At 43.2% G+C, this 15191-nt stretch overlaps 2 protein-coding genes across 3 annotated transcripts in view; both read right to left on the bottom strand.

Annotated features, from left to right (window-relative positions):
* Positions 1–424: 424 nt before the first annotated feature.
* Positions 425–15191, bottom strand: part of GPN2 (GPN-loop GTPase 2) — a 16611-nt gene continuing 1844 nt past the window's right edge. For both annotated transcript variants that reach the window (XM_030218450.1, XM_030218449.1), the window contains exons 2-6: positions 10390–10834; positions 6449–6605; positions 4142–4302; positions 2753–2883; positions 425–1300 (exon numbers count right to left, since the gene is read on the bottom strand). In XM_030218450.1, coding sequence (XP_030074310.1) covers positions 1228–1300; positions 2753–2883; positions 4142–4302; positions 6449–6605; positions 10390–10800 — 933 coding nt within the window. In that variant the 5' untranslated portion in view covers positions 10801–10834 and the 3' untranslated portion in view covers positions 425–1227. The remainder of the gene's footprint in view (positions 1301–2752; positions 2884–4141; positions 4303–6448; positions 6606–10389; positions 10835–15191) is intronic.
* Positions 10230–15191, bottom strand: part of GPATCH3 (G-patch domain containing 3) — a 22884-nt gene continuing 17922 nt past the window's right edge. Inside the window, exon 8 of the transcript XR_003943780.1 lies at positions 10230–10240. The gene's annotated coding sequence lies outside the window, so the exon portion shown is untranslated. The remainder of the gene's footprint in view (positions 10241–15191) is intronic.

Raw genomic sequence — 15191 nt, 5'->3', positions numbered from 1 at the left:
TCGCAATGTAATTACTAGCCTGGCCCTGAGCCTGTTTACCAAGAGTTGCCAGGGTGGTTATTGCTTTCAGAGCACATGCCGGCCACAGCCTGCTGCTGTTTGATGATCACACACTTGCTAGGCTCGTTACTCTCTGATTTCTGTGTGCTTGTGCTAATGAAGAAATTCTGATACCCAAGTGAGACATTGTTTTCATCTTGAGTACACTGGCCCCTTTAAGTCCATCCCCACTCAGAATCCCCGGCTCTGCCACCCAGCCAAAGCAACTAGGGCTCACCCTTCCCCCACCGTTCGGCCCTATGGCAGTACAAGGACCAGAACACCCACCCCCTCATCTCCTGAACCTCACCTACAACAGCTGCATTAAATGGATCCCACATCGATTACGTTATTTGCAATAGCAAGAAAACAGAGAGATACAGCAGGCTTTACAATTTTTTTTTTTACATGAAAAAATAATTAACTATAAAACCATTTTCTCCCTCACATACACAGAAGACCAGAATTATGGATTTTCCTGTTTTTGTCACGTTATTTTTGGTGCCTGTTATACATAATCTAAGCAATCAGAGGCTTTTAGGACATCTGCAGGAAGGGAGCATCCCGTAACTTAAACAGTGTAAGGGACGTCGGTTTAGGTGGCTCTCTTGGGCAAACGTGTCATCAACCAAGCTACAGCGAAGGTGTCAAATGACACTAAACCCAGTACACCAAGGTGTAAAAATAGACATATTTGATCAGTCTTGATTCTGCCTGTCCAACAAAGTCTACTTTTAGCGTCATTCGTCACCTTCACTGTGTCTGGTATCCTTTGGGGCTGTGGAGATTATTGTTCGTTTGTCTTTTTGTTTCGTTTCATCAACCAAGCTATCATTCCACCTCTCTTCGGCTACTGCAGGAAGGTGGTGACAAGTCCAGTTCCCTTGCTCCGATTCTGATCCAGAGGATTACCTGCTTCCGCTGAGCACAGACTTCCCTTCCTTTGAAATAAGATAATTCAGAACGCTTCCCTTCCCATTGTAAATTGCATAATCTCAGGAGAGCAACCATGAGAGCTTAACGCCAGTGGGCCAAGCAATGGATAAGAAGTTCCTCCCTGGGCGGAAGGGATACTAGGATAGCATTACACATCTAGCATGTGCCAGCCCACTTCCCACCATAAATGAAGATGTTGGAATAAAGAGAACTACCACCCCATGAACCATAGTGGATCGGGTTAGCTGCCGATTACAACTGCATGGCTTCCTGCTCCACAGTCCGATCTTCAACGTGCACATACTTCTCCTGAACAGCCAGGGTTCTGCACAGACTGGAGTTAAGGACAATTTGCAGCAGTGACCAAAATCCCAGAAACAAGGTGCTCTTGCACACTCAGAATGCCATTTTCCTCAGCACTAGCAAGGACGAGGAAGGTATAATTAAGAATAGCAGAAAGACCCACGGCACCGAGACTTGTAGTTCTCTGTATATGCAGAAAGAACAGGAAGACTACAATTCCCAGAAAACACCGAGATGACAGCAGAATAGCAAAGATACTTACCTGTAGCAGGTATTTTCCGAGGACAGCAGGCTTCTTATTCTCAAAAGTGGGTAGACGCCGATATGCACTGCGACGTCTGCCCACTTCTGAGAATAAGCAAGCCTGCTTGTCCTTGGAGAATAAATGTTACACCGAAACACCTTCCCTGAAGCTCAATGCTGTCAACCCCACCCCCAAGACAAAGTCTCCTGAAGACAGGAGTAAGCCATGCAAAATGAAATTGACTTGGGGAAAATCCACTGCTTATTTCTGGGATATAACAAAATGTTTAAACACACATGAATACAAGTGTATTGCTTATTGAGAGTGGAGTAGTCTCATATGTAACACACGATAAAGATTATTTGATTTTTCACCCAATGACTGGGTCAATGATTAGACAATACACACAGATAATACACCCAGTCATTGGGTGAAAAATCAAATAATCTTTATCGTGTGTTACATATGAGACTACTCCACTCTCAATAAGCTGAAGAAGCAATACACTTGTATTCATGTGTGTTTAAACATTTTGTTATATTTTGATGCTCGACAGAGCACAGGCACAATTGTTTATTTCTGGGATAAGCAGCATTAAATGTATTGAGCTGTTTTGGGATCTTGTCAGGTATTTGTGACCTGGATTGGTCACAGAAACAGGATGCTGGGCTTGATGGACCTTTGGTCTGTCCCAGTATGGCAATACTTATGTATTTGGGATTCTGAATGGAATTTTGCTGCTCTTTGGGGTTCTACATGGAATGTTGCTACACTTTGAAATTCTGCATGGAATCTTGTTATTCTTTAGAATTCTAGAATCTTGCTACTCTTTGGGGTTCTACATGGAATGTTGCTACTCTTTGGGTTTCTGTCAGGTACTTGTGACCTGGAGTGGCCACTGTTGGAAACAGGATACTGGGCTTGATGGACCTTTGGTCTGTCCCAGTATGGCAACACTTATGTACTTATGAACAGGGAGTTAAACTTGAAAGATCCTTATCGCTGGATCTAGTGAGGAAGGAAAGGGAGTTTCAAGCATCCAGATGGCATCTAAAATTTACCCAAAACAAACCACTGAGAATTCGACAGTTAGTGAATTTCCCCCTTCCTCAGTGTAAGACAAATGGATCATGAGACAGAAACCTTTTTTAGGTAGTATTGGCAACCTCCCTCCTCTAGTGCTTGTGTGACAGGTCCCGATGTGCGTTAGGTAGACATAGCAAAGGATACGAAGTGAACTGGAAGTCTGCCCCCACTGCTGCTGACATCATGGCCTCCAGACTCCTCTGCTCTGGTTCTCCGAAGCAGTAGCCATTGGCTTTATCAACTGCTTTGATCACCCGTCGCATACTCTCTTTATCCTGAAAGGGCGAAAAAGGGTAGAAGGTGAAAAGACGGTTTACGTTAAGTTTTCAAGCAAGCAGCAGGACAAAGTAGGTTACTCGGTACTGTGCATGGGTGTGTAACAATCAATACAAAAAAAGGCCAGAAAAGGTGTGCCCTAAATAAATGCCATAGAATTATAAAGATTATAAGGAAATCAGGCACACTTAACCTTCTGTAACATATAACTGACAGAGATATGTACCAGTCATCGGTCAAGAAACATTCCTTTTTTTTTCTGGTTGTCATGAGAACCCCCGAAGAAGAATTATTATATTGTACGATGAAGGCCTCCATTATAAGGTAAGATCTAGTTTAGTTCATTTTCACTGAAATCTGGGTATATGTGTGGAATGATATTGAATTTACACTAGTATGATAATGACTCTTGCTGAACATGTTAAAGATGGATTCAGGACTTGGGTGTTTTGAAAATACTTAACCATTTTTTAAAGATGTTAAGTAGAGGAGTGTGGTAGCCGTGTTAGTCCACTCTTAAGGTTATCAATAGAAATCAAACAAAATAAAACATGGAAAAGAAAATAAGATGATACCTTTTTTATCAGAAACAGAAACAGAAGCCTGCGCGGCCGCATTGCTGATCTGCAAGGGCAGGCTTCTACATGGAATGTTGCTAGTGGAATAGCAACATTAACATTCTATGTAGAATCTCCTATAGTAGCAACATTCCATGTAGAATCTCAAGGTGAGTTACATTCAGGGACTCTGGCTATTTCTCTGTCCCAGGAGGGCTCACAATCTAAGTTTGTACCTGAGGCAATGGAGGGTTAAGTGACTTGCCCAAGATCACAAGGAGCAGCAGCGGAATTTGAACTGGCCACCTCTGGATTGCAAGACCGGTGCTCTACCACTAGGCCACTCCTCCACTCCAACAAAGAGTTATCCAGCAATAGTACCCGTGGCACAAATACACCAACACACAATGACCCCGAGAGAACCCCAAATTAGCTGAGAGGAAAAAAAACCACCTAAGACCTGAAGCTTTAAATGTAATACTCGGAGTGAGTATCCACAGATCATAGGTGCCAGCTCTGTGGATGCCTCAGAACCCCCCATTTGCCTTTACTTTGTCCAAGGAGGGGTAATTTGTGATGGCTTCAGCACTCACAATCATTCTAAAACGTTGGCTCCTATGTCATGCGTACAACGTTGCCTAAACCAAGTTTTTCTACAGTTTACAAGGCTTCTCTCCCTCTTAGGAAACTCTTCCGTTACCTGCACATTGAGGGGCACAAAGGAGACCAGGCTGTAATCCTCAATCACTTCCACCAACTTTTCATTGAGACGACGATAATGCTGGAAGAAAGGGTCTGAGGCCAAATGATCCAACAGATAAGAGAGATCCATCACCTCTGTATAAAAGTCCAGATTAAAGGCTGCACGGAGAGGAGGAGCTGATTAGCATGGGATGCATATGCTGGCTAACAGGCATCTTTTTCACAGATCTCTGAGTGGCAGGGGGTACTAAGCACATGAAAAACGATACAGATAAATAGTAATCACCCCAATATCCCCGAAGCTTCACTGTATTAAACTAATGTGGAAAAAAAGGACCTCATCAAAGTGTGAAAACTCAAGATTAAATTGAAATGAAATCAAAGCGATTTTCACACACCAGTCATCACAGATCCTAAAATAAATAGTCCAGCCATAAACTTTTCAATGATTGTTTTTCAATACATTTTTATATTCAATTTAATGAATTAAAAAATATATATAATACATGGCACCTATCTTGCATCCAACCAATGAAAATCCAGCGCTGCTACGAGAGTCAAGCTGGTTACCCAATGGAGCTTCATAAGCCAATAAGCTGCCTCCTCCTCAGGGGTCCCAACAGGATACCTTGCTTCGCAGGACAGACATCTAAACCCTGCAGCTTCCGTGTGGCTTCAAAATATAAAAATGTATCGGAAAACAATAACTGAACAGTTTACAGCTGGACTATTTGTTTATGGTTGGTATGTGAAATTCACTTTGATTTAATTTCAATTTAATCTTGAATTTTCACACTTTGCTTTTTTCCTCTGCATTACTTTAATACAGTAAAGATTATTACCATTATTTATCTACATCAGAAAGACTGCAACTGATGGGGGAGCTTCTCATTTTTCCCCCCAAACCCACCTCCCCACTCCCCCCGTTTTCTATTTCTGTTGATGGCTCTCTCATTCTCCCTGTCTCCTCAGCTCGAAACCTTGGGGTCATCTTTGACTCTTCTCTCTCCTTCTCTGCTCATATCCAGCAGATCGCCAAGACCTGTCGTTTCTTTCTTTACAACATCCGTAAAATCCGCCCCTTTCTTTCCGAGTACTCTACCAGAACCCTCATCCACACCCTTGTCACCTCTCGTTTAGACTACTGCAATCTGCTTCTTGCTGGCCTCCCACTTAGTCACCTCTCCCCTCGGTTCAAAACTCTGCTGCCCGTCTCGTCTTCCGCCAGGGTCGCTTTACTCATACTACCCCTCTCCTCAAGTCCCTTCACTGGCTCCCTATCCGTTTTTGCATCCTGTTCAAACTTCTTCTACTAACCTATAAATGTACTCACTCTGCTACTCCCCAGTATCTCTCCACACTCGTCCTTCCCTACACCCCTTCCCGTGCACTCCGCTCCATGGATAAATCCTTCTTATCTGTTCCCTTCTCCACTACTGCCAACTCCAGACTTCGCGCCTTCTGTCTCGCTGCACCCTACGCCTGGAATAAACTTCCTGAGCCCCTACCTCTTGCCCCATCCTTGGCCACCTTTAAATCTAGACTGAAAGCCCACCTCTTTAACATTGCTTTTGACTCGTAACCACTTGTAACCACCTGCCTCCACCTACCCTCCTCCTTCCTGTACACATTAATTGATTTGATTTGCTTACTTTATTTTTTGTCTATTAGATTGTAAGCTCTTTGAGCAGGGACTGTCTTTCTTCTATGTTTGTGCAGCGCTGCGTATGCCTTGTAGCGCTATAGAAATGCTAAATAGTAGTAGTCTCTTGTAACCAGAGCTAATATTGTGATGTCATAATGCCTCAGGCCACCAATAAGAGCCAACCTCATCAGTGATGTCACAATGGCTTGATTGTCCTATACTTGGCTCACTTTTATTACATAGCTCTTTGAGCAGGGACTGTCTTTCTTCTATGTTTGTGCAGCGCTGTGTACGCCTTGTAGCGCTATAGAAATGCTAAATAGTAGTAGTAGTAGTAGTAGGAAGGTATTCAAAAGCCACACATGTCCAAGTATATGTAATGGGAAGAAGACAAAAGTAAATTCACTTCCTCATCTAGGGCACTGGTTCACAACCCAGTCCTCGGAACACTAAGCCTGTCTGGTATTCAGGATATCTATAATGAATATGCATGAAACAGATTCACATGGAGGCAGTGCATGCAAATCTCTCTCGTGCCTGTTTTATTGTGAATATCCTGAAAATCCAACCGGACTGGCATTCACCAGCCCTCCCCAAAGTAGCCACTCATAGCCATGCACACACTGCCGCAATTTTCCGGCTCCCCAGCCCTCTACTTACCCAGTCTGCCAAACTGTTCAATCAGATCCATCTTGGAGAGTACGTTAACATGAGGAAGCTCCACGTGCAGCATGGTGGACAGAGAGGTGCAGAGTACAGAGATGAACTTGGCGGGGTCTGTGCAATAATGAGAATCCACCAAATGCACAGCTGCCAGCTGTGATGCAGAAACGAGAAAAGACGACACCAGTCAGGCTCGTGTGCAACAACCTATTCAAAAAGGGGGGGGGGGGGAAGATTTGCAGAGGGAGACTGCAGATGTGGCCTTTGACCCAGTTCTACATAGACAACTTATACGTAAGCTTAAACACCCCTGGTGTAGGGCCCTCAAGTGACATTAGAAACTGGTTGAGTGAGAGGTGACAAACGCTGAATAAAGCTCACTGGGAGGATATGGGCATTGCCAGTGATATGCCACAGGGATCTGTCCAAGATCAGGTTTTTAAAAATATTTTTGTAAGCAATACTGTAGAAAGGTTTATGTATTTATGTCACTTACACTTCGCGTTAGTTTGCAGATACCAACAAACACAAATATTTAAAAGCATGATGTCCAATTATATCATCATAGAATCATTCAGTGAAAGGGGATGTTGGAGTGATCAGGCCCCAGGCTCCATCCCTCCATTTGTCTTGAAACTGGGGATGATTGGAAAAGGGTGAAGGTACACCTAGGACAGTGATGGCGAACCTTTCAGAGACCGAGTGCCCAAACAGCAACCCAAAATCTAATTATTTATCGCAAAGTGCCAACAGGGCAATTTAACCTCCCTCCCAGTTCCAGGGTCCCCCCCTCCCTCCCTCCCAGTTCCAGGCCCCCTCCCTCCAAATTTTAAAAAAGTCATCTATCTTACCTCATCGGGTTTAGGGCAGCAGCAGCGGTAAAAAGCATGCAAGCTTGGCTCGGTGCTTAGTTCAGTTTTCCCTTATCTCTCTCTCTCAGCTGTGGTCCCGCCCTCATTTCCTGTTTCCGCAAGGGCGGGACCAGAGCTGAGAGAGAGAGAGAAGGGAAAACTGAACTAAGCACCGAGCCGAGCTTGCATGCTGCCACCCTAACCCCGGCGAGGTAAAATAGCTGACTTTTAAAATTCGAAGGGAGGGGGCCTGGAACTCGAAGGGAGGAGGGAACGAACTTCCGGTGGGTCTCTCCTCCTTTCCGACACAACTCTGAACTGCTAGCGTGATTGCGCCAGCAGTTCATAGCGGCAGTACGACTCTGGCTGAGGCAATGGCACGTGTGCCAACAGAGAGGGCTCTGCGTGCCCTCTCTGGCACGCGTGCCATAGGTTCGCCATCACTGACCTAGGACATCTAAAAAGAACAGCAGCCGTGAAGGTCGAAAATTTTGTATCAGCAATGGATGCTGTTCAAAAATATCATCCTGGAAGCCCAGGCCAAATATATTCCGCGTATTAAAAAAAGGAGGACGGAAGACCAAACGACGGCCGGCATGGTTAAAAAGTGAGGTGAGGGAAGCTATTAGAGCTAAAAGAAAATCCTTCAGAATATGGAAGAATTATCCAACTGAAAATAATAAGAATAAGAAACGGCATAAGGAATGGCGAGTGAAATGTAAAGCGCTGATGAGGACTTTGAAAAAAAGATTGCGTTGAAGGTAAAAACACATAGTAAAAAAATTTTTTTTATGGTATATTAAAAGCAAGAAGCTGGCAAAAGAATCAGCTGCACCGCTAGATGACCGAGGGGTAAAAGGGGCACTCAGGGAAGACAAAGTCATAGTGGAGAGATTAAATGAATTCTTTGCTTCGGTCTTCACCGAGGAAGATTTGGGAGAGATACCAGTGTCAAAAATGGTATTCAAAGCTGGTAAGTCAAAGAAACTGAATGAAATCTCTATAGACCTGGGAGATGTAATGGTGTAATTTGACAAACTGAAGAGCAGCAAATTGCCTGGACCAGATGGTATTCATCACAGAGTACTGACTGAATTGAAAAATAAACTTGCAGAACTATTGTTAGTAATATGTACTTTATCTTTAAAATCAAGCACAGTACGAAGATTGGAGGGTGCCCAATGTAACGCCGATTTTTAAAAAAGGTTCCAGAGGTAATCCGGGAAATTATAGACCAGTGAGCTTGATGTCGGTGCTGGGCAAAATGGTAGAGACTATTATAAAGAACAAAATTACAGAGCATATTCAAAAGCATGGATTAATGAGACAAAGTCAACGTGGATTTAGTGAAGGGAAATCTTGTCTCACCTATTACATTTCTTTGAAGGGGTGAACAAACATGTGGATAAAGGTGAGCCGGTTGATATTGTGTATCTGGATTTTCAAAAGGCGTCTGACAAAGTACCTCATGAAAGACTCCAGAGGAAATTGGAGAGTCATGGGATAGGAGGTAGTGTTCTATTGTGGATTAAAAACTGGTTAAAGGATAGAACACAGAGAGTGGGGTTAAATGGTCAGTATCCTCAATGGAGAAGGGTAGATAGTGGGGTTCTCCAGGGTTCTGTGCTGGGACCGCTGCTTTTTAACATATTTATAAATGACCTAGAGATGGGAGTAACTAGTGAGGTAATTAAATTTGCTGATGACACAAAGTTACTCAAAGTTGTAAAATCGCAAGAGGATTGTGAAAGAAAACCAAGAGGACCTTATGAGACTGGGCATCCAAAATGGCAGATGACGTTTAATGTAATCAAGTGCAAAGTGATGCATGTGGGAAAGAGGAACCCGAACTATAGCTATGTAATGGAAAGTTCCAGACTAGGAGTCACCAACCAGGAAAGAGATCTAGGTGTCATCGTTGATGATACGTTGAAACCCTCTGCTCAGTGTGTGGCGGTGGCTAAGAAAGCCAGTAGAATGTTAGGTAGTATTAGTAAAGGATGTTATAATGCCTTTGTATCGCTCCATGGTGTGACGTCACCTCGAATACTGTGTGCAATTCTGGTCAGCGCATCTCAAAAAAGATATAGTGGAATTAGAAAAGATACAGAGAAGGGTGACAAAAATGATAAAGGGGATGGGACGACTTACCTACGAGGAAAGGTTAAAGCAGCTAGGGCTCTTCAGTTTGGAGGAAAGACGGCTGAGGGGAGATATGCTAGAGGGCTACAAAATATTTGAGTGGAGTGGAACGGGTACATATGGTTTGTTTATTCTTTCCAAAAATACTAGGACTAGGGGGGGCACGCAATGAAGCTACAAGTAGTAAATTTAAAACGAATCAGAGAAAATATTTCTTCGCTCAACATGTAATTAAACTCTGGAATTTGTTGCCAGAGAATGTAGTAAAAGCAGTTAGCTTAGAGGGGTTTAAAAAAGGTTTCGATAGCTTCCCTAAAGAAAAGTCCATAAGCCATTATTAGGATGGACTTGGGGAAAATCCACTGCTTATTTCTAGGATAAGCAGCATAAAATGTATTGTACTGTTTTGGGATCTTGCCAAGTACTTGTAACCTGGATTGGCCACTGTTGGAAACAGGATGCTGGGCTTGATGGACCTTCAGTCTATTCCAGTATGGCAACGCTTATGTTCTTATAATATTTCTGCACCAGACCCAGGTTACTACCTAGGTCTCAGCAAAAGAAGTGCTACCCTCTAAGTTAGCACTGAATCAATACACCAGTATATTATAGCTACCAGCCATGACATAATTTGGATAAGGTGTTGAACCAAGACACGTTCTATTCTGTGCACATTCAAGTTTACCTGGTACTTTTAGTATGAATATGAGTAATATCTTAGTGTCCAGGTCAAACTGTCATAAAGGTTACACAAACTGAACTGTGTAAACATTAAATACTGGCAACAGTACATCACCTTTCTAAACCTATCAACACAGATTCTGCCTCTGAGTATGTTTTCTCCTTTGTGGATACTTTACTACACTGTAATAATACTGCGTTACTCCTCAATACAGTTACACAACCCTCTCTGAATCCTCTTTTAAGAACAGCAAGAGGACACACCCGAAAGTTCCATCTGCTCAGCTGTGCAAAGATGTTTTTCAGCGAAGCCTGGTGAGTGTAGAGCTCCACCTGCCCTGGGCAGTCGAAGAGGAAGTAATGATCCTTGAACTTGCTCAGTTTTTCCTGCAGCCAGTCAAAGTTGGCCTCCAAATACTCCATGCAATAGATAAGCCCACCATTTGGACCCAGCTTCAAAGCGTCCATCACATCTGCCAAGGTGACCAACTCGGAGATATCAATGGCAGAGTCATAAGGAGGTCCCTCATTGGCTGGGTCAAGGTTCACAACTGCCACCTTGCGCCCCAGTTTAGACAAGAATTCCTGCATGCCCAGACAGTAGGTGGTCTTCCCCGAGCCAGGTGGTCCGATCACCACTTGTCCAAAGGCTACAGATTTGTGTTTTTCAGACATCTTGGCACACTTTCCTCATCGCTTCTTGTGAATTCTGCAGAAAAGGAGAAAAAAAAAATCAAAGGTCTATTTCCTGTACAGTGGAAGACAGTTTCAAAGTAAAAATGACATCATTGTGCCTTCCAACCAGATATCTTCTGTCCACCTGAAATCTGCAGTATTCTTAAGCACTGAACAAAAACAGACACAACAGGTCCATCTCTCATAACAAGCTTTGAACAGCCATTCCAAAGCCTCAAACACCGGAAAAGGTAATTCTGACATTAAATACATACGCTGTAGGTAATTATCTATTTTGACCATCAGGTCTGGATGCTCGAAAGCTACTACTACTACTACTACTATTTAGCATTTCTATAGCGCTACAAGGCGTATACAGCGCTGCACAAACATAGAAGAAAGACAGTCCCTGCTCAAAGAGCTTACAATCTAATAGACAAAAATAATCAAATCAATTAATGTGAACGGGAAGGAAGAGAGGAGGGTAGGTGGAAGCGAGTGGTTACGAGTCAAAAGCAATGTTAAAGAGGTGGGCTTTCAGTCTAGATTTAAAGGTGGCCAAGGATGGGGCAAGACGTAGGGGCTCAGCGAGACAGAAGGCGCGAAGTCTGGAGTTGGCAGTAGTGGAGAAGGGAACAGATAAGAAGGATTTATCCATGGAGCGGAGTGCACGGGAAGGGGTGTAGGGAAGGACGAGTGTGGAGAGATACTGGGGAGCAGCAGAGTGAGTACATTTATAGGTTAGTGGAAGAAGTTTGAACAGGATGCGAAAACGGATAGGGAGCCAGTGAAGGGTCTTGAGGAGAGGGGTAGTATGAGTAAAGCGACCCTGGCGGAAGACGAGACGGGCAGCAGAGTTTTGAACCGACTGGAGAGGTGACTAAGTGGGAGGCCAGCAAGAAGCAGCTTGCAGTAGTCTAAACGAGAGGTGACAAGGGTGTGGATGAGGGTTTTGGTAGAGTGCTCGGAAAGAAAGGGGCTACCTTCTACAATGCCTGGATTCTTGATCCATATCTCCAAATTCCTTTGCTGAATTCATACAGCCAGTGATTTTTTCACCAATTACATCCTCCGTTGAGCTACCAAACTTACCACATAATGACATGCTTGCAGATACTGAAAGGGCTCTAATATCTGTAGCCCATAATGTTCTCTCAGCACCTCAGAATAAATCACCCGGTCTCATCCTCCTTCAGCAGGTGCCATACTTGCCAAAACCCCATTCCTATCACATAAGCACAATCACGCTGTGAAAAGACCAAAGGTCCATCAAGCCCAGCACTCTGTCTCCGACAGCGGCCAATCCAGGCCCCAAGAACCTGGCAAAAACCCAAAATGTACTAGTGATCAATGGACTTTTCCTTCAGGAATCTGTCCAGACCCCCTTTGAACTCAGCAAGGCCAGCTGCCGTCACTACCTTCTCCGGCAATGAGTTCCAGAATCTAACTACGCGCTGAGTAAAGAAAAACTTTCTCCGATTCGTTTTAAACCTACCACATTCTAATTTCATCTTGTGTCCTACTACTACTTGACATTTCTAGAGCGCTACTAGGGTTACGCAGCGCTGTACAGTTTAACAAAAAAGGACAGTCCCTGCTCAAAGGAGCTTACAATCTAACGGACAAAATGACAAGTTGGGGCAGTCTAGATTTCTTGAATAGAGGTAAAGTGGTTAGGTGCCAAAGGCGACATTGAAGAGGTGGGCTTTGAGTAGGGATTTGAAGATGGGCAGGGAGGGGGCCTGGCGTATGGGCTCAGGGAGTTTATTCCAAGCATGGGGTGAGGCGAGGCAGAAAGGGCGGAGCCTGGAGTTGGCGGTGGTGGAGAAGGTTACTGAAAGGAGGGATTTGTCCCCTGGTTCTATTATTGTTAGAAAGTGTAAACAAACGCTTCACATCTGTCCGCTCTACCCCACTCATTATTTTGTAGACCTCTATCATATCACCCCTCAAGCCGCCTTTTCTCCAGGCTAAAGAGTCCTAGCCGTCTTAACCTCTCCTCATAGGGTAGTTGTCCCATCCCTTTTATCCCTGTCAGTGGAAATAGCAACCAGGTCTCTCTCACCCCAAAACTGTGACATGCATCTTCCGCACCTATAGAACAGATTTATTTGTATTAGACAACAACTTCCTTTCAGCATTTAACATATATGTTATGCTATAGGGCTTGCCTGTTTTTTCCAGAGTGAAATGACACTGAGAATTTGCAGTAACTCAAGGTGCACACATGGTTTCTTCCCTCATCACAGAAAACTTACTTAACATGCTAATCCCATCTCTTTATGTCTGCCTGCTTCAGGACAGTTGGCAAATGTTGCAACATATACAGCTATTTCGGTGAGAGAGGGTAACAGGTATTCTCACCATAGCTGCAGCAGCTGGCTCATATCATATCACAAAGGGCCTACATTAATCTGGTAAAGTTTACAATGAGACACAAATTAAATGTGTAGCTCCTTAACGTGTCTGATTTGGGAGTAAACAATATGGAACAGACTTTTGTATTGGGATCTGTCAAATACTTCAAGTGAACTGGACTGGCCACTATTGGAGACAGGAGCTACAGACCAGGAACAGAGATGAGATGGGGAGAACTGGGGAGGGCGGGGGGGGGGATTTGTCAGATGGGCTACAAAATTTTCTAGCCCTATTCATGCAAAAAAAAAAAAAAAACCCCAGTCCAAAAGTAGCCTACCTCATATCAAAAAGAGCCCAATAATTTTGACACAAAAAAAACAACATGGAAAATAGTTTATCATCATAGTGTTAATAATAAATCAACTTCTTTATTGTACTGCATTCTATTTACATATTATTAACAAGTTTTGGCAGGTAGTAGGCATGTGTCAAAGTGCCCCAGGAGCTGCAAGCAGTAGGGTTTTAGGCTGTCATTTCCAGGCAGTGTATGACAGTCTGCTGATGGTAGTAGGTTTTTGGGGTTGTTTTTTTTTTTTTGCAAGGCCTCACTAATGGCAGAAGGGGAGAGTTGTGATAGCACAAGAATAACATCTAAGCTATATATCAAGCTGTACACCGCCTTGGGAGAATCCCTTTCATAAAGGGGCCTTTTTGCACTAACGGATTTAGCATGTGCTAAATGTCATACAGCCCCTTGGTTTACCCATAGGCTGAATGATGTTTAACACACACTAATTTGTTAGCGTGCCTTAGTAAAATGACTCCAAAGGCAGAGAATGCATCCCCAATAAATACATAAATGTCACCATTATAAGATGTGAAATAGAAAAAAAAATAAAAACCCAAAGTAGCCCCTTTGCAAAACTAAATGATGAAAAACAGAAAGGGAAACAACACAAGATCTGCCAACAAAAGGATATTTATTAAAAATGTCACAACAATCAACTAAAAAAACCATACAGGCCATAGGGATCTATAAAAATGATATCAAGATAATTCACAGGGGGTACATATCACAATCACAAGCAGTAAGAGCAGGATGGATATCTGATGCTCAATGTCCTAAGTGTCATAGAGATAATAACACTTTTTTGCATGCATTTTGGCGATGTGATCGAATAAAACACTTTTGGAAAATGTTACAGAAATATCTTGAACAACTATTGAGACATAGACTGCTTCCCTCCTGGAGGGGAGTGCTTTTGAATAAAAGCAATGCTTAGGGGATCTGAGACAAAAATCAGGAGTTATTCTTGTGGGGAAAAAATGTATACTCAGACATTGGCTGCAGGCTGAGCCACCCTCCTTTTGGTACTGGAGAAATAGGTTCCATGAGCTAATGCTCTGGGAGGCCAGGGAGGCTTATGGTAACCCAAAGAAAAGAAAGATCTTTGTTAATATATGGTCTAAATATTTACAAAATATCTCCCACAAGGCTAGAAGTGCAGTGCTTAACAAATTGGATACGTCCTAGATAGTGAGACAACCAGCAGATATTGGCTCCGGATTTTGGACCGGTTAAGACCTGTAATAGATATTGCTAGTATAATTACCATGAAATAAGTAGATAAAGGTAAAGGAGTAAAATAAAGGGGAGGTTGGGGGGGGGGGGAAGGGGGAGGAAAGGATATAAAATAATGATGATGATGTTAGACTAGATGCACATGTACAATTATGACATGACTGAATGTTTACAAAATGTTTGACTTTATTGGTTTTGTTTGACGTGGTACAACATCAATAAAAACCGTTGAAATATAAAAATGATATCAAGACTGGACACAATCCTGCGTTTTGGCACACAGAGGCATATTTTCAAAGCACTTAGCCTTCCAAAATTCCACAGGTTTCTATGGAACTTTGGAAGGCTAAGTGCTTTGAAGATATGCCTCACAGTGCATCTGCTTCAGGAGTCTCAACTTCAGCTGCAGTTGTAAATCTCTTGTACTGTTTAAAGACAGATATAAACACAC

Source organism: Microcaecilia unicolor, chromosome 11, assembly GCF_901765095.1.
Source record: "Microcaecilia unicolor chromosome 11, aMicUni1.1, whole genome shotgun sequence".
Classification (NCBI taxonomy): domain Eukaryota; kingdom Metazoa; phylum Chordata; class Amphibia; order Gymnophiona; family Siphonopidae; genus Microcaecilia; species Microcaecilia unicolor.
The sequence above is the reverse complement of the archived record's forward strand: the minus strand, read 5'-3'. Positions and strand labels throughout refer to the sequence as shown.